This window comes from Chinchilla lanigera, unplaced genomic scaffold (genome assembly GCF_000276665.1).
Source record: "Chinchilla lanigera isolate Chin_1 unplaced genomic scaffold, ChiLan1.0 scaffold00035, whole genome shotgun sequence".
In the NCBI taxonomy this organism is placed as follows: Eukaryota; Metazoa; Chordata; class Mammalia; order Rodentia; family Chinchillidae; genus Chinchilla; species Chinchilla lanigera.
The window spans coordinates 16,079,788-16,094,993 of record NW_004955436.1 but is presented as its reverse complement, the minus strand read 5'-3'; the positions used below and the strand labels follow the sequence as shown (position 1 = coordinate 16,094,993).

Below are 15,206 nucleotides of genomic sequence, written 5' to 3'. Positions count from 1 at the left end.
TATAAGCATGTGCAGTGGGCGCGTTTCATTAGAAGAACACTCAGTTTAATGACTGGAAATTGAAGTGTGATGATGCCTCGTTCTGTGTCCTTCATTACTGTTGACAGCAGAGTGGACTTTAAATAGGTAAATGTGCAAGGGTAGAAATACTAGTTTACTTGAACTATTTTTTCCCCTAGAGTTTGCAAAACGATCTTGAGGCCGAGCAGATGAAGGTAAATTCCTTAACTCACATGGTGGTGATCGTAGATGAGAGCAACAGCGAGAGTGCCACAGCTGTCCTGGAAGATCAGCTGCAGGTAAGGTCCCCGACCGGCCCATGGCCCAACACCCAATAATGTAATGTTCCTGTGCTTTAGGTCTCATCTCATTGTTGATCTGGAAGGACAGGAAAACTCAGTCTGTTACCTTTTCATCACTGTAACAAAATACCTGAGGCAGACTTCTTTCATCTCTACTTTTATTTTTGTACGTTTACAGTTCATCATGTTTCCATGCCTCATGTAGGGTTGGTCCATGCACATAACACATCTTCACTCTTTTTTTTAAATCCCCTTCTTTTCCCCTCTCCTTCCTTCATTTCTTGATTCCCTTCCCATTTGAGAAGGATCTCTTGCCCTACTTCCTAATTATCTCTCTTTTACTTTGCTCTTTATTTATGATTTGCGATTCTCATGTAAGAGAAACCATGCAATGTCTAAGCTTGTGTGTCTGATTTATTTCACTTAACATTAAGGTCTGAAGGTTCATTCATTTTCCTACAAATGACTCAGCTGATCTTTCTTTATGACTTCCTTATAAGGAGAAGAGGTTTATTTAGCTCCCCAGTTTGGAAGCCAGAAGTCCAACCATCATGGTACAGGCTTTTGTGCGGGTTCCTGTTGGCTGTATCACATCATGGGGGGAGCATTTGTATCTCGGTCTATGTGGTCTCTCCTCTGCTTAGAAGGCCGGCAGGATTCAGTCATGGTGGCCTCACCATAATGACCATAATGACCTAATCTAATGTAGTCACTTGCCAGAGGCCCCACCTGTAAACACCATAGTCATCTTAAGTTTTTATTCTCTAAATACCATTAATATAAGGCTCTGAGGATGAAACTCTTACATGCATGTTGGAGGGACGACACATAACACCTACCTTTTTTTTCCCCCAGTTGAGGTTCCCTAGCATGGAGGTTATAGGGGTACCCAAGAATTACTTCTTCACTTCAGCCCTTGGGTGAATAGGCAGGTCTGATTGCCCAGGTTCCTGGAGCATAAGGTTAACATGAGTTGAAAGCACAGGAACTGGTTGCAACAAGCAGGCTAGAGACGTTCTTGCTCAGAATTGGTTGAAGAATTTGTGAAAATGGAGATCCCAGCTCTATGCAGACCTGATTCTGTGTGTCTGTGTGTTGGGGGAGGCTGGGGAGCACGGGGAATGTGTGTAGTGTAAGATAAAAGTGCCTATGGATACTTGACTTTCCTTCTAGGGTTTCTGCTATTTAGCATTTAATATCACTGTTTCTTTGGTAGGTCCATATGTGAGTTTCAACATTTTTAGTTAAGTGAATTGCCTCTTTTTGCACCAAGCCACAGAATATCTTTACAAGTCTTTGTCAGAAAGATTTACTGGCATTTCACTTGAATGATACTCGGATTGCCTGGCATGATGTTACCAGTTTACTATTTCCAGTAACTTCCAGTCTCTGTTCTATGTATTTAAAGTTGGCTAGTGGTTCTGAGACTTTAGCGCAATAGTGTTTACTTATTATAGTAACCCCAGAGGTAGGCATTCCTCTTTTGACTATTTGGCAATGATGAAGCTGAAAGTGAGAGAGATAAAGTGATGGCCCAGGGGTGAAATAGACAATGAGTGCTCTTGCTTGACTGGAGAGCTGCCCTGTGCCCTCAGGTCTCTATCCTTTGTACTGTAAACAGCTTAGGGCTGGTGCTAAGCATTGAGGCAGTATAATGTGAATTGCATGACCAGAACTTGGAAATACATTTTTAACACCCATTAATCGCTATTTATAAAATACATTCTTGGGAAAGCTATCATGAAGGATTTCTAAAAATTAATCGCATTTATTTATTTATTTTATATTGCTTATACGCATAACATTGTGTTGCTAATTTCTGTGGAGTTTTCCATGGATCCTGTAAGGTAAACAGAACAAATTGATTACCTTTTATTGTTTTGCAGAAATTCTTTTATTTCAAGAATAGTTTTTAATAAGTTAGACTTTTTCAAAATTTTGTTGTTATAGATAAAAATGTTTTTGGCATGTAAAAGGTGGTTAAGAGGTATAATTGACGTACTTTTTTGAAAAAGATACTTACAGCCTGAGAAGTTTGAAGTACAAAAAGTAGATGTGTTTGCTTTATTTTCAGACCACATAAAAATGTCACATTCTCGTATAAAACCACAGTGAAATGGAAGGAGCAGGGTGCAATTCTAGTTTTGCTACTTTCTAGCTCAGCACTGTGAAATAAGTAGTTACATTCTGTAACGTAAAAACATTTTTTTTCTCACCTGTGCATTTATAGGATTACTCTGTATTTATAGGATTAATCTGTATTATTTAAAGCCACTTTTATACAAGTGTTTTTCACGAATTGCTAATCTATAATAAAGAACAGTGGGAAATTTCTCGAAGGATCATGTTGACTCCCTTCAGGCTGGTTTCACAGAGCCTGGTTTCTTCCCTTCTTCCCTCCCTAGAAACTTGGTGAGCGCTGGACAGCTGTGTGCCGCTGGACTGAGGAACGCTGGAACCGATTACAAGAAATCAATATATTGTGGCAGGAATTATTGGAACAGCAGGTATGAACTTTTATGCCTCAGAGATACAACAGATCAGGGAAAGTAATCCTTGTTTTACAATGACATTAGAATAAAGTTGTCCTGTTTTCTTCGAAAGGAAAATGCACAAGTAGTTCATTATTTTTTATTTTTTTGAGACAGGGTCTCTCTATGTAGCCCAGGCTAGGCTCAATGGCCTCAAACTCATGGTAATCCTCCTGCCTCAGCCTCTCCAGTGCTGGGATTATAGGAATGTTCCACCACACCCTGTAGAAATAGTTCTTTATCATTTTCAAAATCACATTTCTAAACCAGGTGTGGTGGTATACTTACAGCCCCAACTACTTGAGAGGCTAAGACAGGAGGATTTTTTGAGCCCATGAGTTCGAGACCAGCCTGGGCATTATAGCCAGACCTTCTTGCAACAGAAGAAAACAAAACAACAATAAAAATAATATTTTATGCATTTTATAGCTGATCATGCAGCATATTCATAAAGAACATGTTTATGACTTCGTGGTAATAGCAGTGAATTTGTCTCTGCTCATTACTTGTAATGTTAGTGCTTAGAGATGCTACTTGGTGCTGTTGGGCATTATAAATATTACTGGACTTGGATATTGGGTAATGGGTTTGACCTATGGCAACACAGACCCTAACCTGTGGTTTGTGCTGAATAAATAAAGAGTGAATGGATCTGCACAACACCATGTGAACGTTAGATCACAAGAAATTTTCTTGCCTTTTATCTAGGATAACTTCTGAAATTTAACGAGAAAATATTTTTAGTAATGCTTTTAATTAAGCTGCATGCTTTCTCTACTGGGGTCACCACAGCAAATCCATTAAGCAAAGCTGTCACCCTATTTTTTCAGTCATGGGGGTGGCCTTTTGCCTCCAGAAAAGTGGTTATTAACCCAGAATACCAAGACGCAAAGCATTTTCCCCTCACGTGCCAAACAGCATGGCATGTGGTCTAGAAAATCAGCAAATGCTCTGGATTCCCACATCGCATGGTGTCCATTTAGATTCTTTTAAATGCATTGTGTTTCTATCCATGGAAAAGCAACCCTGTTCTCTTCAGGGAGAGGAGGGGAAGGACTGAGGGAAGGACCTTTTGTGGTGTAGTAAAGATGGTGGCATCATGAAAAGTAGGTAGCAAAATTTGTCCAAATATAAATTATTAATCATTACCCTTCCCCCAGTCTTTGGTTAGAATTTCTTATCATGAGTCACGTAATGGGACCTGATTCTGCACTCTGAAATACTTACATTGCACTTTACAGATAATTAAATGTATTTGGGACCTTGTTTTTCAGGTCAGAAAAGATACAAAGACTATTTAAAGTTTTGCTTTGATAATGACAGTTGGAGACATTGATTGCCAGAGAAATCCGTGAGGTTACTTTCCTACTGAATAAAATAATTTAAAATGTGGCAATAATTTTAATTTTAGAACTTAAAGATATTAACCAACCGAGGAGGGGCTAATATTTTGGCACTTGTTTGACTTGAGGTTTGAAATTGATCTTTAACTCACTTTTTACTGGAGATAGGGCTTTTTAACTGTGTGTGTGTGGTGTCTGTACTTTCTGTCCTGTGCTGTGCTTATTTATGTGCCTACTTTCTCAGCCTTACTTGTTTGAGAAGTTATCTAGGGGCTTCTCAGGCTATTTGTCTTTTATTTTCCGAATCTTTGTCCCTCCTCCCTTCCCCTCCTTTTTCATCTCTTCCCTTCCTTTTCCTTCCCTCCTTTTCTTTCTTCTTTTGATACAGAGGTGAGGGCCAGTTGCCAAGTGAACTGATTAATGCAGCAATTAAGAAAGCACCGGCCCCATTACAAATACAGAACCAACGTCGCCCCTCTCCCAGCTAGGTAGAAAACGTTTCTGCTGCAGCTCCTGTGCTTGGGAAGAATTACCCAAGAGCAGCCGTAGCTGTTTCTCATTCCTCTTCAAGGTGATGGAGAGCAGGAGGGGTCAGTCTTGCTCTTCTTTTAAAAGAATTCATTTTATTTGTACACTTTTGATATACATAACGATCACAGTCATCATAGGGAATTTGTGCCCATACACTGTATCTTGATTCTTCTTTTTTACCCCATTCCCTTCCCCTCCTTTCTGCCCTTTTTCCCCTCTGTATTTACAGAATCTTTGTTTCTGTTTCCTTCCTTCCATCTTCTTTTTTTCCTCTTTCCCTCCCCATTCCCACCTCCCTCATCCCCCTTTCCACTTGAACATTTTCTTCCTACTTCCCAATATCTGTCATCCATTTTGGTCCTTATTGCACTTTCAGTTTCTCATGCAAGAGCAACAATGTGATATTTACACGTGTGTCTGGTTTATTTCACTTTAGAGTATGGTCTCAAGGTGTATCCATTTACCTAGAAAAGTCTGAAATTTATCCTTATTTATGGCAGAGTAGTACTCCATTCTTTAAAAATCCCATATCTTCCTTATCCATTTACCAGCTGATGGGCATTTGGGTTGTTTCCAAGATTGAGCTATTACAAATTATGCTGCTATAAACTTGGGTGTGCATATATCACGGTGGTACTCTGCTATTAACTCTTTTGGGAAGATACCAAGAAGGGGAATAGCTGGGTCAAATGGAACCTCTAGTTTCAGTTTTTTGAGGAATCTCCACACTAATTTCCATACTGGTTGCACCAGTTTACACTTCCACCAATAGTAGAGAAGGGTTCCTTTTTCCCCTTTGCTCCCTGCCAGCATTTGTTATTGGTTGATTTCCTGATGACGGCCATTCTTTCTGGAATGAGATGGAATCTCGGTGTTGTTTTAATTTGCATCTCTCAAATGACCAATGATGTTGAAATTTTTTCATATGTTTATTTGCTGTTTCTACTTCATCTGAGCAGTTTCATCCTAGATGCCCATTTTGGGGGGTTTAAATTTGGGGGTTCTGAGTTTTTTTGAGTTCTTTGTATGGTCTACATATTAGTCCTTGGTCTGAGGAACAGCTGGTAAAACTTTTTTCCCATTCTGTGGGCTGACTCTTAACTCTGTTGGTGATTTCTTTTGGAGTGCAAAAGCTTTTTAATAAGGTAAAATCCTGGCTGTTGTTTATATTACTTCCCGTGTGATTGGGTTTTGTTCATAAAGTCTTTGCCTACACCTATGTCTTTGAGAGTTTTACCTATTTTATCTTCCACAGATTAAGTGTTTCTGTTAATAATTAGAGCTTCAATCCATTTTGATTTTAGTTTAGTGCCTTGTGAGAAATATGGGTCTAGGTTTAGTCTTTGGCATGTGGAAAGCCAGTTTTTCCAGCACTGTTTATTAAAGAGGCTATCTTTCTTCCAGTGAAGGTATTTGGCCCCTTTGTCAAAGATAAGGTCGCTAAGTGTGTTTAGAGGGTTTTTTTTAAGGGGGGGGCGTTGTTTTTTTGAGACAGGCTCTTGTGTAATCCAGGCTGTTTTGAAGTCATGGTTTACCCCAGGCTAGCCTCAAACTTCCGGTGATCCTCTTGCCTCAGCCTCCTGAGTGCTGGGATTACAGATGTGTGCTAGCACCCCAGCTCTTCTAATCACTTCCATTGATCCTCAGGTCTGTTTTTTGCCAGTACCACATTGTTTTTGTCACAGTGGTTTTGTAGTATAATTTTAAGTCAGGTATTGTACTATCGTCTGCCTTGCCTTTGTTGCCCAGGACTGCTTTTGTTATTCTGTGTCTTTGCTGGTTCCAGATGAATTTTAGGATTGTGTTCTGTAGTTCTGTGTGGTATGCTATTGGTATTTTGGGAATGCATTAAATATGTGTAACAGTTTTGGAAGTGTAGGCATTTTCACTATGTTGGTTTTTTCACTGTGTTGGGATATCTTTCTGTTTCCTGATATCTTCTCTGATCTCTTTTTTCAGAATACTGTAGTTTTCAATGTAAAGGTCTTTTACTTTCTTCATTAGATTAATTCCTAAGTATTTCATTTTTCTTGATGCTACTTTGAAAGGTGGTATTTTCCTAATTTATCTCTTAGTGAATTTAATTTTTGTGTATAGGCATGCTATTGATTTTTGAGTGTTGCTTTTGTTTTCTTCTTTGATGCTGAATTTGGTTATTAAATCTAGGAGTCTTATGGTGGAGTTTTTGGGGTCTTCTGAGTAGAGTATCATGCTGTCTGCAAATAATGATGATTTAATGTCTTTCTGCCCTATCTGTATTCCTTTTATTTCTTTGTCTAATTCCTCTGGCTAATGTTTCCAGAACTTTATTGAACAGGACTAGTGATAGTAGGCATCCTTGTCTTATTCCTGATTTTAGAGTGAAAGCTTTCAGCTTTTGTCCATTTGGTAGAATGTTTGCTGTTGGTTTGTCATAGATGGCTTTAATCGGAGTGAGATAAAGACCATCTATTCCAATTTCCTGTAAGGTTTTTTTTTTTTTTTTTTTAATCACAACTGGGTGTGGGACTTTATGAGAATCTTTTTCTGCATCTATTGAGATGATCATACGATTTTTGTTCTTGAGCCTGTTAACACAGTATATTACATTTATTGATTTGCATATGTTGAACCATCTCTGCATCACTGGGATGAATCCTACTTGGTCATAATGTGTAATCTTCTTAATGATTTGCTGCAGTCTATTTGCCAGTATCTTACTGAGATTTTTTGCTTCTGTGTTCATTAGGGAGATTGACCTGTAGTTCTCTTTTTTGCTTGGGACCTCCTCTAGTTTTGGAATCAGGGTAATGCTTGCTTTCAGGAATGAGTTTGGGAGTATTGCTTCCCTTTCAATTTCATGAAAGAGCTTGAGGAGTACTGGCATGAGATCTCTAAATTTCTTGCAGAATTCCTCAGTGAATCTGTCAAGGCCTGGGCTTTTCCGTATTGGTAGTTTTTTTACCTGCTCGTCTTGCTTTTTCATAATATTGCTAGTTGTTTTCTACTTAAAGAACACACATTTTTGACCAATGAATTTTAATACTTTCCAGATAGATTTGGACTCAGACTTCCTCCTTTAATCATAGTTGCTGGTGATCTTTGAACACCGATGTAGTTTTCCTGCATGATGTTGTGGAGAGATTACTGGTTTGAGGATGAGGGCACTTGGTTTGGCTCAGCCACTAGCTTTAAGCTCTTCATACATGTGTAACTTGACTTTTTTCTTCTTCTTCCCCTCTAAAACGGGGGGCTATGACAAACATTCTCTGAGCTTCTTACTGTCTCTAGCGTTATGACTATTTTGGAGATTTGGATATTAAATGTGATGTTTTCCATCCTTCCTCCAGAGAACTAGGTTTAGTTACTATATTAGTCCATTTGATGTTGCTATAACAAAATATCTGAGGATGCATAATTCATAAAGGCTTATTTAGCTCACAGTTTCAGAGATTGGAATGCCAAATAGCATGGTGCTGGCTCTGGTGTGAGCCCCTCTGCCTATGTAACACTGAGATGCGTGGCATTGTGGTGGGAGAGATCATATGGCAAACCAGAAGCTAGAGAGCAGGGAGGGGTCAGTCTTGCTCTTGTGTAACATTCTTCTCTCAGGAACTAACGGAGGTCCCACAAGAACTATATTAGTCCCTTCTGAGGGCGGCAGTGACCTCAGTGCTGTCCCGAGGCTCCACCTCCTGAAGGTCTCACTTCTTTTCACCTCGCCATATGGGAAATACACTTCTGACACACTCAAATCATGTCCAAACCAGAGCAATTACCCAGTATGGGAGGAAAATATCAGGAAGGTCTAAGGAGGCTAAAGAAAGAGACATTTTCTGAGTCATTCACACCTCTGACTTGGGTGTTTGAAGTCCTTATCCCCAGGTAAAGGTGGAGCAACTAATGAAAATGAGCAGGTTGAGAACTTGATTATACTGAATTACTAAATGGTGTCCCAGACTTAGTTCTAAATTTTTGTTATTATTTGTAGTGCTTGCTGAAAGCCTGGCTCACTGAAAAGGAAGAGGCTTTGAATAAAGTTCAGACAAGCAATTTCAAAGACCAGAAGGAACTAAGTGTCAGCGTTCGACGTCTGGCTGTAAGTGATATTAATTGTCATCGTCTGTGATGTAAGCCTATGATGTCCTAGTGTTTTGTACTAATACTGACTAGAATTTAGTGAAGATAGGTTATGGCACATTCTTGAACACTGGACCACTGCTGTGCATTGATCTGAAACTGTTTTATAGTCTGTATGTTTTAGCATAGTGAGTTATAAAATATGCATGTTCATATTTCCCGATGGGGGGAATAGGAAGGTGAAATCCTGTTAAGAGAGAATCATCTAATGAATATCTAAAATACTAGATTCTGAAGGAAGACATGGAAATGAAACGCCAAACTTTGGATCAACTGAGTGAAATTGGCCAGGATGTGGGGCAATTACTTGACAACCCCAAGGCATCTAAGAAGATGATCAGTGACTCAGAGGAACTGACTCAGAGATGGGATTCTTTGGTTCAGAGGCTGGAAGATTCCTCCAACCAGGTACCCTTTGATGTGGGTGGTGTATTGTACAGTGAAGTAAAATTGCAATGTTCAGATTGGTTCTTGTGAAATACAAGATAAGTAAGTATACTACATGTTGGTTCCTTATATTTGATGAATAATTGATGGGGATTTGTATGGAAATCCTCATATTTCTAAAGTAAGTTTGAATAGATACAAAAATCCTAATTATAGCCATAGTGTAATCTGTAGTAATTAATAATACTTAGCCAAGAAGGCAATATACAGTCAAAAACTTAAATCTTCAGTATTAATCTCAAAAAAATATTTTAGTGAATTGAGATACAACTTTGGTTTATACATGAATGTTTATAGCAGCATTATTCATAACTGTCAGAAAGTAGAACAACCCAAATGTCTATCAAAAGATAAATGGCTACATAAAGTGTGGTTTATCCATACATTGTACTCCATATGTTACTTTTTTATATATGTTTTTTGAAAAAATTAATGTATGTGATAAATGATAAATACATTTCTTGAAGGGAACTGGTGTGGTGAGAAAGAAGTCTTGGCCTGTGTGTCAATCTGGATGAATCATGAAAACATTATGCTAAGTAAGAGAAGCCATGATTCCATTAATACAAGGTGTCCAGAATAGACACATCCTTCTTTAGAAAGTGGAGTTGCAGTTGCCAGGGCTCCGGGAAGTAGGGAGTGGAATTATCTGCTAATGGGTGTGAAGTTTATCTTTTGGGTGATACAACTGTCCTGGAGTTAGGAGGCAGAGATGCTTGCACAATGTTGTGAATGTATTAAGGGCTAATGAGTGGTACATTTTCCAAGGGAGAACAGTGTGATGTGTGAATTGGGTCTTGATAAAGCCCTTTCTGCAAAAGTAAAATGATACGATTTTCATTTCAGGTGACTCAGGCTGTGGCAAAGCTGGGGATGTCTCAGATTCCTCAGAAGGATCTTTTGGAGACCGTTCGTGTCAGAGAACAAGTTACTACCAAAAAGTCTAAGCAGGAGCTGCCTCCTCCTCCTCCCCCCAAGAAGAGACAGATCCATGTGGACACTGAAGCTAAAAAAAAGTGAGAACAGAGAGAGGAATTTTCCAAACCCCAAATTGCACATAATGTATTTGATAGTTGGCACTTACTTTGTACTAATTGTTAATCAAATGCAAATTTAGACATAATTATTATGATGGAAATTCAGCTACTGAACCACTCTCTGCCTTTGCCTCTTTTGAACATTCTGCTTTACCCTAGCAAAGCTTCAGAATGTCCTGGGTGATTTTCTTAATGGTGTGTTCAATTTGTGCAACTCTGTGATGAATCCTTCTTTCTTCTTTTTCTACTTACCTTGAAAGAATGCGATTGCCTGTAACTCCTCATTTATTTTTTCTTTCACAATTTACAACTCTGGCAATTTTGCTTTAAGTAACTTCCTTATTCTTCATAAGTCTCCTACCTCTTCTCCTTGTTAAAAAACACTTAATTTCACTTCAGTGAAGTGGCACAGGGCAATAATTGAAGTTATTTGGGAGGCTGAGACAGGAGGATTGCGAGTTTGAGGTGAGCCTAGGTAGCTTAGTGAGACTCCTTCTCAAAATAAAATAGAATAGAAGGGGCTGTAGCTCAGTGGCAGAGTGCTTGGTTAACATTCTTGAAGCCTTGGGTTCAATTTCCAGCACCAAAAAAAAAAAAGAAAGAAAGAAAAATATTCAGGCAAATAATAATTTCTTTTTAGTCTTTTTCCTCGCTTTTGCCCTTTCATTCCTTTTTTCATGATTTCTTATTTCCTTTGTTAATTCTTTAGGAACACTTGTTAAGATTCTCCATGTTTGACTTGAAAGGTGCATCTTTAGTTAAAATATCTCTTTCTGCCTTACTGATTCAAAAGAACTCAGGGTCTTTGTAAGAAGATGAGGCAGAGCTAGCACATATTGAGCATTTGCTGATGTCAGATTTCCATTAAACTACCCAGTGTCTCCGATACTGTACCTTCCATGTACTGTAAGAGCAAATCCTGCAAACAGTCTTTGGAGCTGGCCGTTATTTTACCCCTTTACAGTAGTATCTCAGACCTTGGGAAAATGGAAAGTTATTTGGGGCCTCAATAAAAATGATATGCTTTTCCTAGTTTAGCTTTTGTTAGACAAAACAAAATTCCAACTTTACCAGATGATTTGTTTTCCTTTGGTAATGAGCCTAATTCTGCCTCCTGAGAGCCTCTTCTTGCAGTGAGCCTTTGAGGGGCGAGCTGCAGAACCTGCGCTTTGGGAGCTGAGGCTGCCCAGGAGGAAGACGAAGTTAATCTTGGCAGAATCTTGTCTCTCCCGAGTGCCTATTGGCTCCAGGTATATTTGACTGTGTATACCTCCTGCGCCCACTTTGTGCATTTGGAAGGATGGAACGTTGGGAAAAACTAGAGTGCCTCATTCTGAATGTTTAATGTACGTTTAGGGAGCTTTCTGCTGCAGGAAATGAAGTCCTTTGCTCAAAGTGACTTACATGATGAAGTCATTCTTGTTTCACATTACAGCACGACCAGAGGCCAGGAAGTTCGAATGGGAGACGGGCTTTGGCATCCCTCCACCCTGAGTGCCTGCCCTTCCTGTATGATAGCTTTCATCCTCAGTCTTGTCCTCTCAGCAAACTCCTCCCCCGGTGCTGCTGGCTGGATGCTGTCCCTTGTTTATGCCTGGGGTGTGTGGGAGGTGGAGATGATCTGCTTCCTTTTCTCTGTCTGTAGTGTGTGTTCTGGGACACTCGGACAGTTAGGAAGAATCGGCGAGAGGTGGGCGGGGTTGTGAGCAACGAGTGCTGAGGGCCGCAGTCGTCACCTCCAAGATTGGATGGATGTGGCATTCCTTCAGTTAATCCCTGAACAAACAGGCTGCAGTAGTACATCCAGTTCAGTATGGGAGAAGGCGGCTAAGTCTCATTATTGGAGAGGTTACTTCTATGTCCAAAGTCTGCCCCCTCTAAGTCCTCTTGTGTGGAGTACTTTTTGGTGCAGTGTAGACTTGCACAGTCCCTTTTCAGTATGGTACCCCTTCAGTTCATGAAGACAGCTGTTCTGTGTTGGTTTTCCTTGTCCTAAAGTCCAGACTGTAGTCATTCCCTATGTGCTGTGGCTTCCACACCCTCACATCTTCATTGGGCTGTAGACTCCGCCATTACTGTGCCTTAGAATGGCCTGCCCGCCCTAAGAGCCTCCATACCTACCAGAACATGGCTGCTTACTTCCTCTAGTCATCTCTTGACTCTTGATTCTGCTGTTTTGTTTTGTTTTTTTTTTCAACTAATGTACCCTAAACATACATTAAACATAGTGAGGCACTCTAGTTTTTCCCAATGTTCGTTCCATCGCATAATGGGACATTCGTTTTCTAAAGTGTGGACATCTGTTATTGTGACCTGAAATCATTGTATCACTTTTGTTCTTTGGGAGGGCAGAGATTGACTGAGTCTCCAAGGTTATGTTAGATGGCTAGTCTCTGGGTGGTCTTCCTCTCCCTGAGTGATTAAATAGAAATCTGCTTTTAGATGCAGGAGGAAGGGGCATTGTTTGTGACACCGTGACTCCTGGTTTTTTGCCTGGAGCAGCACAAAACCCCATGTGTGTACTAAATTAAAACTCTTGTGAGCCTGGGTTCTCTGAAATTTGTTGAGCTGTGAAAGACCCAGGTCAGAAAAGGACCAAGTACTGGGATAACTTCTGGCAGTGAGGCTAGCTAGAAGCTTAAAATATGTCTGCTGGGCCTAACAACCATGAAAATGAGGGGAAGGAAACCATAAATTGTTAACATTGAACCTCAGTGGCTATAGCTAGGTGGGCAGGGCAGTTGGAGGCCATAAAAGTTTTGGGATAGGAACATCCTTATGGAGAATTACTTGGTGCTTCTGGATTGATGGGGGTTAGTGGTCTGGAAAGTTTTATGTGAACCTCAGGTGACGATGCCTGAGATGAGGGGGTATCTGGCCACCACATTAAGTCAGGGTTTCAACAAACGCCCAGGAATGTGGAACAGTCCTTTGTTGGTTTCGGCTGGTAGCTGTTCACTGATTAACTTCTCTTACTTGTCCCCTCTCCACCCTCCAGCCTTTTAGATTAAATTTAGGACATCTCAGAAGTTTTGTTTTATGATATATTACAAAGAAAACTTAGCAGGGAGAGAGGACAATTAGTTATAATTCACCAGAAAAACATGTAGTGCAGTTTCCCAAAAGAATTGAGGGTACAATCCATGTTGCTGCTTTAAGTTCTGACGTACTCTGGAGCTTGTGATTCTGGGCCACATTGTCAGTTATTCTTCCCTGCAGGTACTGTGTATTCCTGACACACCTAACTATTTTTGTAGTTTGCAGAATGTGATGTTGCCTTTCTTTGTCTTCCCTTTGCAAGGAAAACTCCTAAGCAGAGCCAGCTTCTACCCCAGGAAGCCATCCCCCTTCCTTCCACAGCTGGAGTAGGAGCCATTCCTGTGCACCCCAGGAATTGGCACCTAGCACCTTTCCGTGCTTCCTAGTGACCAGGAGCTTCATGAGGGCTGAGATTTGTGTCTGATTCTCCTGACCATCAGCCGTCCTGCGCTTACTACCTGTGACTGTGCCTGGCGTTTACTAAGGCTCCATAATTACATACTGAACAGAAGAAGGCACTGCACTTTTCTGTTAATCATCTAACTCTTTTCTGTTAATCTTCTAACCAAATCCAAACCCAGTTTTTGTTATCTACAAGAGCTTATAAAAATTCCAGTGAAATTTTTATGTAATTATTTAATGAATGTGTTAACACTATAATAATTACTCTTTTCACGCTCTTCACTATAAACATACGATTTTATTTTGTATGGCTGCCGTGTTTCGGGGGCACTGTTTCAAAACCCGTATCTATTGGATGTCTGGGTTGTTATTTCTTGAGCGGAATAAAACATCAGGAGAAAATAAGTGGTGGATGATAATGTGTGAATCTTAAATCAGGTTTGATGCTGTAAGTGCGGAGCTGCTGAACTGGATTTTGAAATCCAAGACTGCCATGCAGGCCACAGAGATAAAAGAGTTTAAGAAGACGCAGGAGACTTCAGAAATGAAAAAGAAGCTGAAGGTAAAACATGAAACAAAAGTACTCTAGCGGATAAAATTATCAGGCTAGGTTTGCTGTTGTCCTAAAGATGTGCTGGGAGCTATGAGCTTCCTGGGGTAAAAGGGGGGGGGGGCATCAGATAGATTTTAGAATGTGGCAATAAAATCTAAATCCCTGTCCCCTACCTCCCATTAGTCCCCGAAAGGCAGAGGATCATTTTTCCTTTTTCCTCACTAACTGTGAAGGTATGCAGTGGGCCACACTTCCAACGTGATCCACTAGCCATTACCATTTTCTCCATTGTGTGCAGCTCCCTTCCATTTAGCGTCTAAGAACTCTGGACTTTGTGTTTTTCCTAAGTTCTTTTGCCTTTTGAATACAACAAATTTTTTCACATCTCAAAATTTCATGACTCTATTCTCTTTACAGAAGAAACACAGTTTTAAAAAATAAATACAGTCAGTGCTTTGGATCTCTGGGGTATATCTGTAGATTCAACCAACTGTGGATCAAAATTGTTGGGAAATATTTTTCCAGAAAGTGTCACAAAATTTCCAGAAAGTTTCACATTTGCTCTGTGTAGAACCCTGTGCTAAAGCCGTGAGAGTGAGGTGTCCTGTAGGTGTGAATGGCTGGAGTCTCTGCCAGCCCCCAGCACCTGCTGTGAACACTTTGTCCACTTGGCATCTGGTTCCTGGAGTGAGACCTAGGACGGTTGTGTCTGTACTGCACATCTTTTCCTCGTCACTTTTCTTTAAAATATATACAGGATAGTGATTATTTATCTGGCCTTTATGTTCTATTAGGTATCCTAAGTAATGTAAACTGGGTTTTTGTTGTTGTTTTTTAGATGAGGTCTCACTGTGTAGTCCAGGCTGGCCTTGAACTTACTGTGTGATGCAGGTTGGCTTTCA

At 40.1% G+C, this 15,206-nt stretch overlaps 1 protein-coding gene across 4 annotated transcripts in view; it reads left to right on the top strand.

Moving 5' to 3' along the window:
• The window catches only part of Utrn (utrophin), a 506,964-nt gene that overhangs the window by 142,386 nt on the left and 349,372 nt on the right, over positions 1-15,206 (top strand). For all 4 annotated transcript variants that reach the window (XM_005389232.2, XM_005389234.2, XM_005389233.2 and 1 more), the window contains 6 exons: positions 180-299; positions 2,708-2,809; positions 8,678-8,785; positions 9,055-9,234; positions 10,120-10,289; positions 14,190-14,313. In XM_005389232.2, the coding sequence (XP_005389289.1) occupies positions 180-299; positions 2,708-2,809; positions 8,678-8,785; positions 9,055-9,234; positions 10,120-10,289; positions 14,190-14,313 (804 nt within the window). The remainder of the gene's footprint in view (positions 1-179; positions 300-2,707; positions 2,810-8,677; positions 8,786-9,054; positions 9,235-10,119; positions 10,290-14,189; positions 14,314-15,206) is intronic.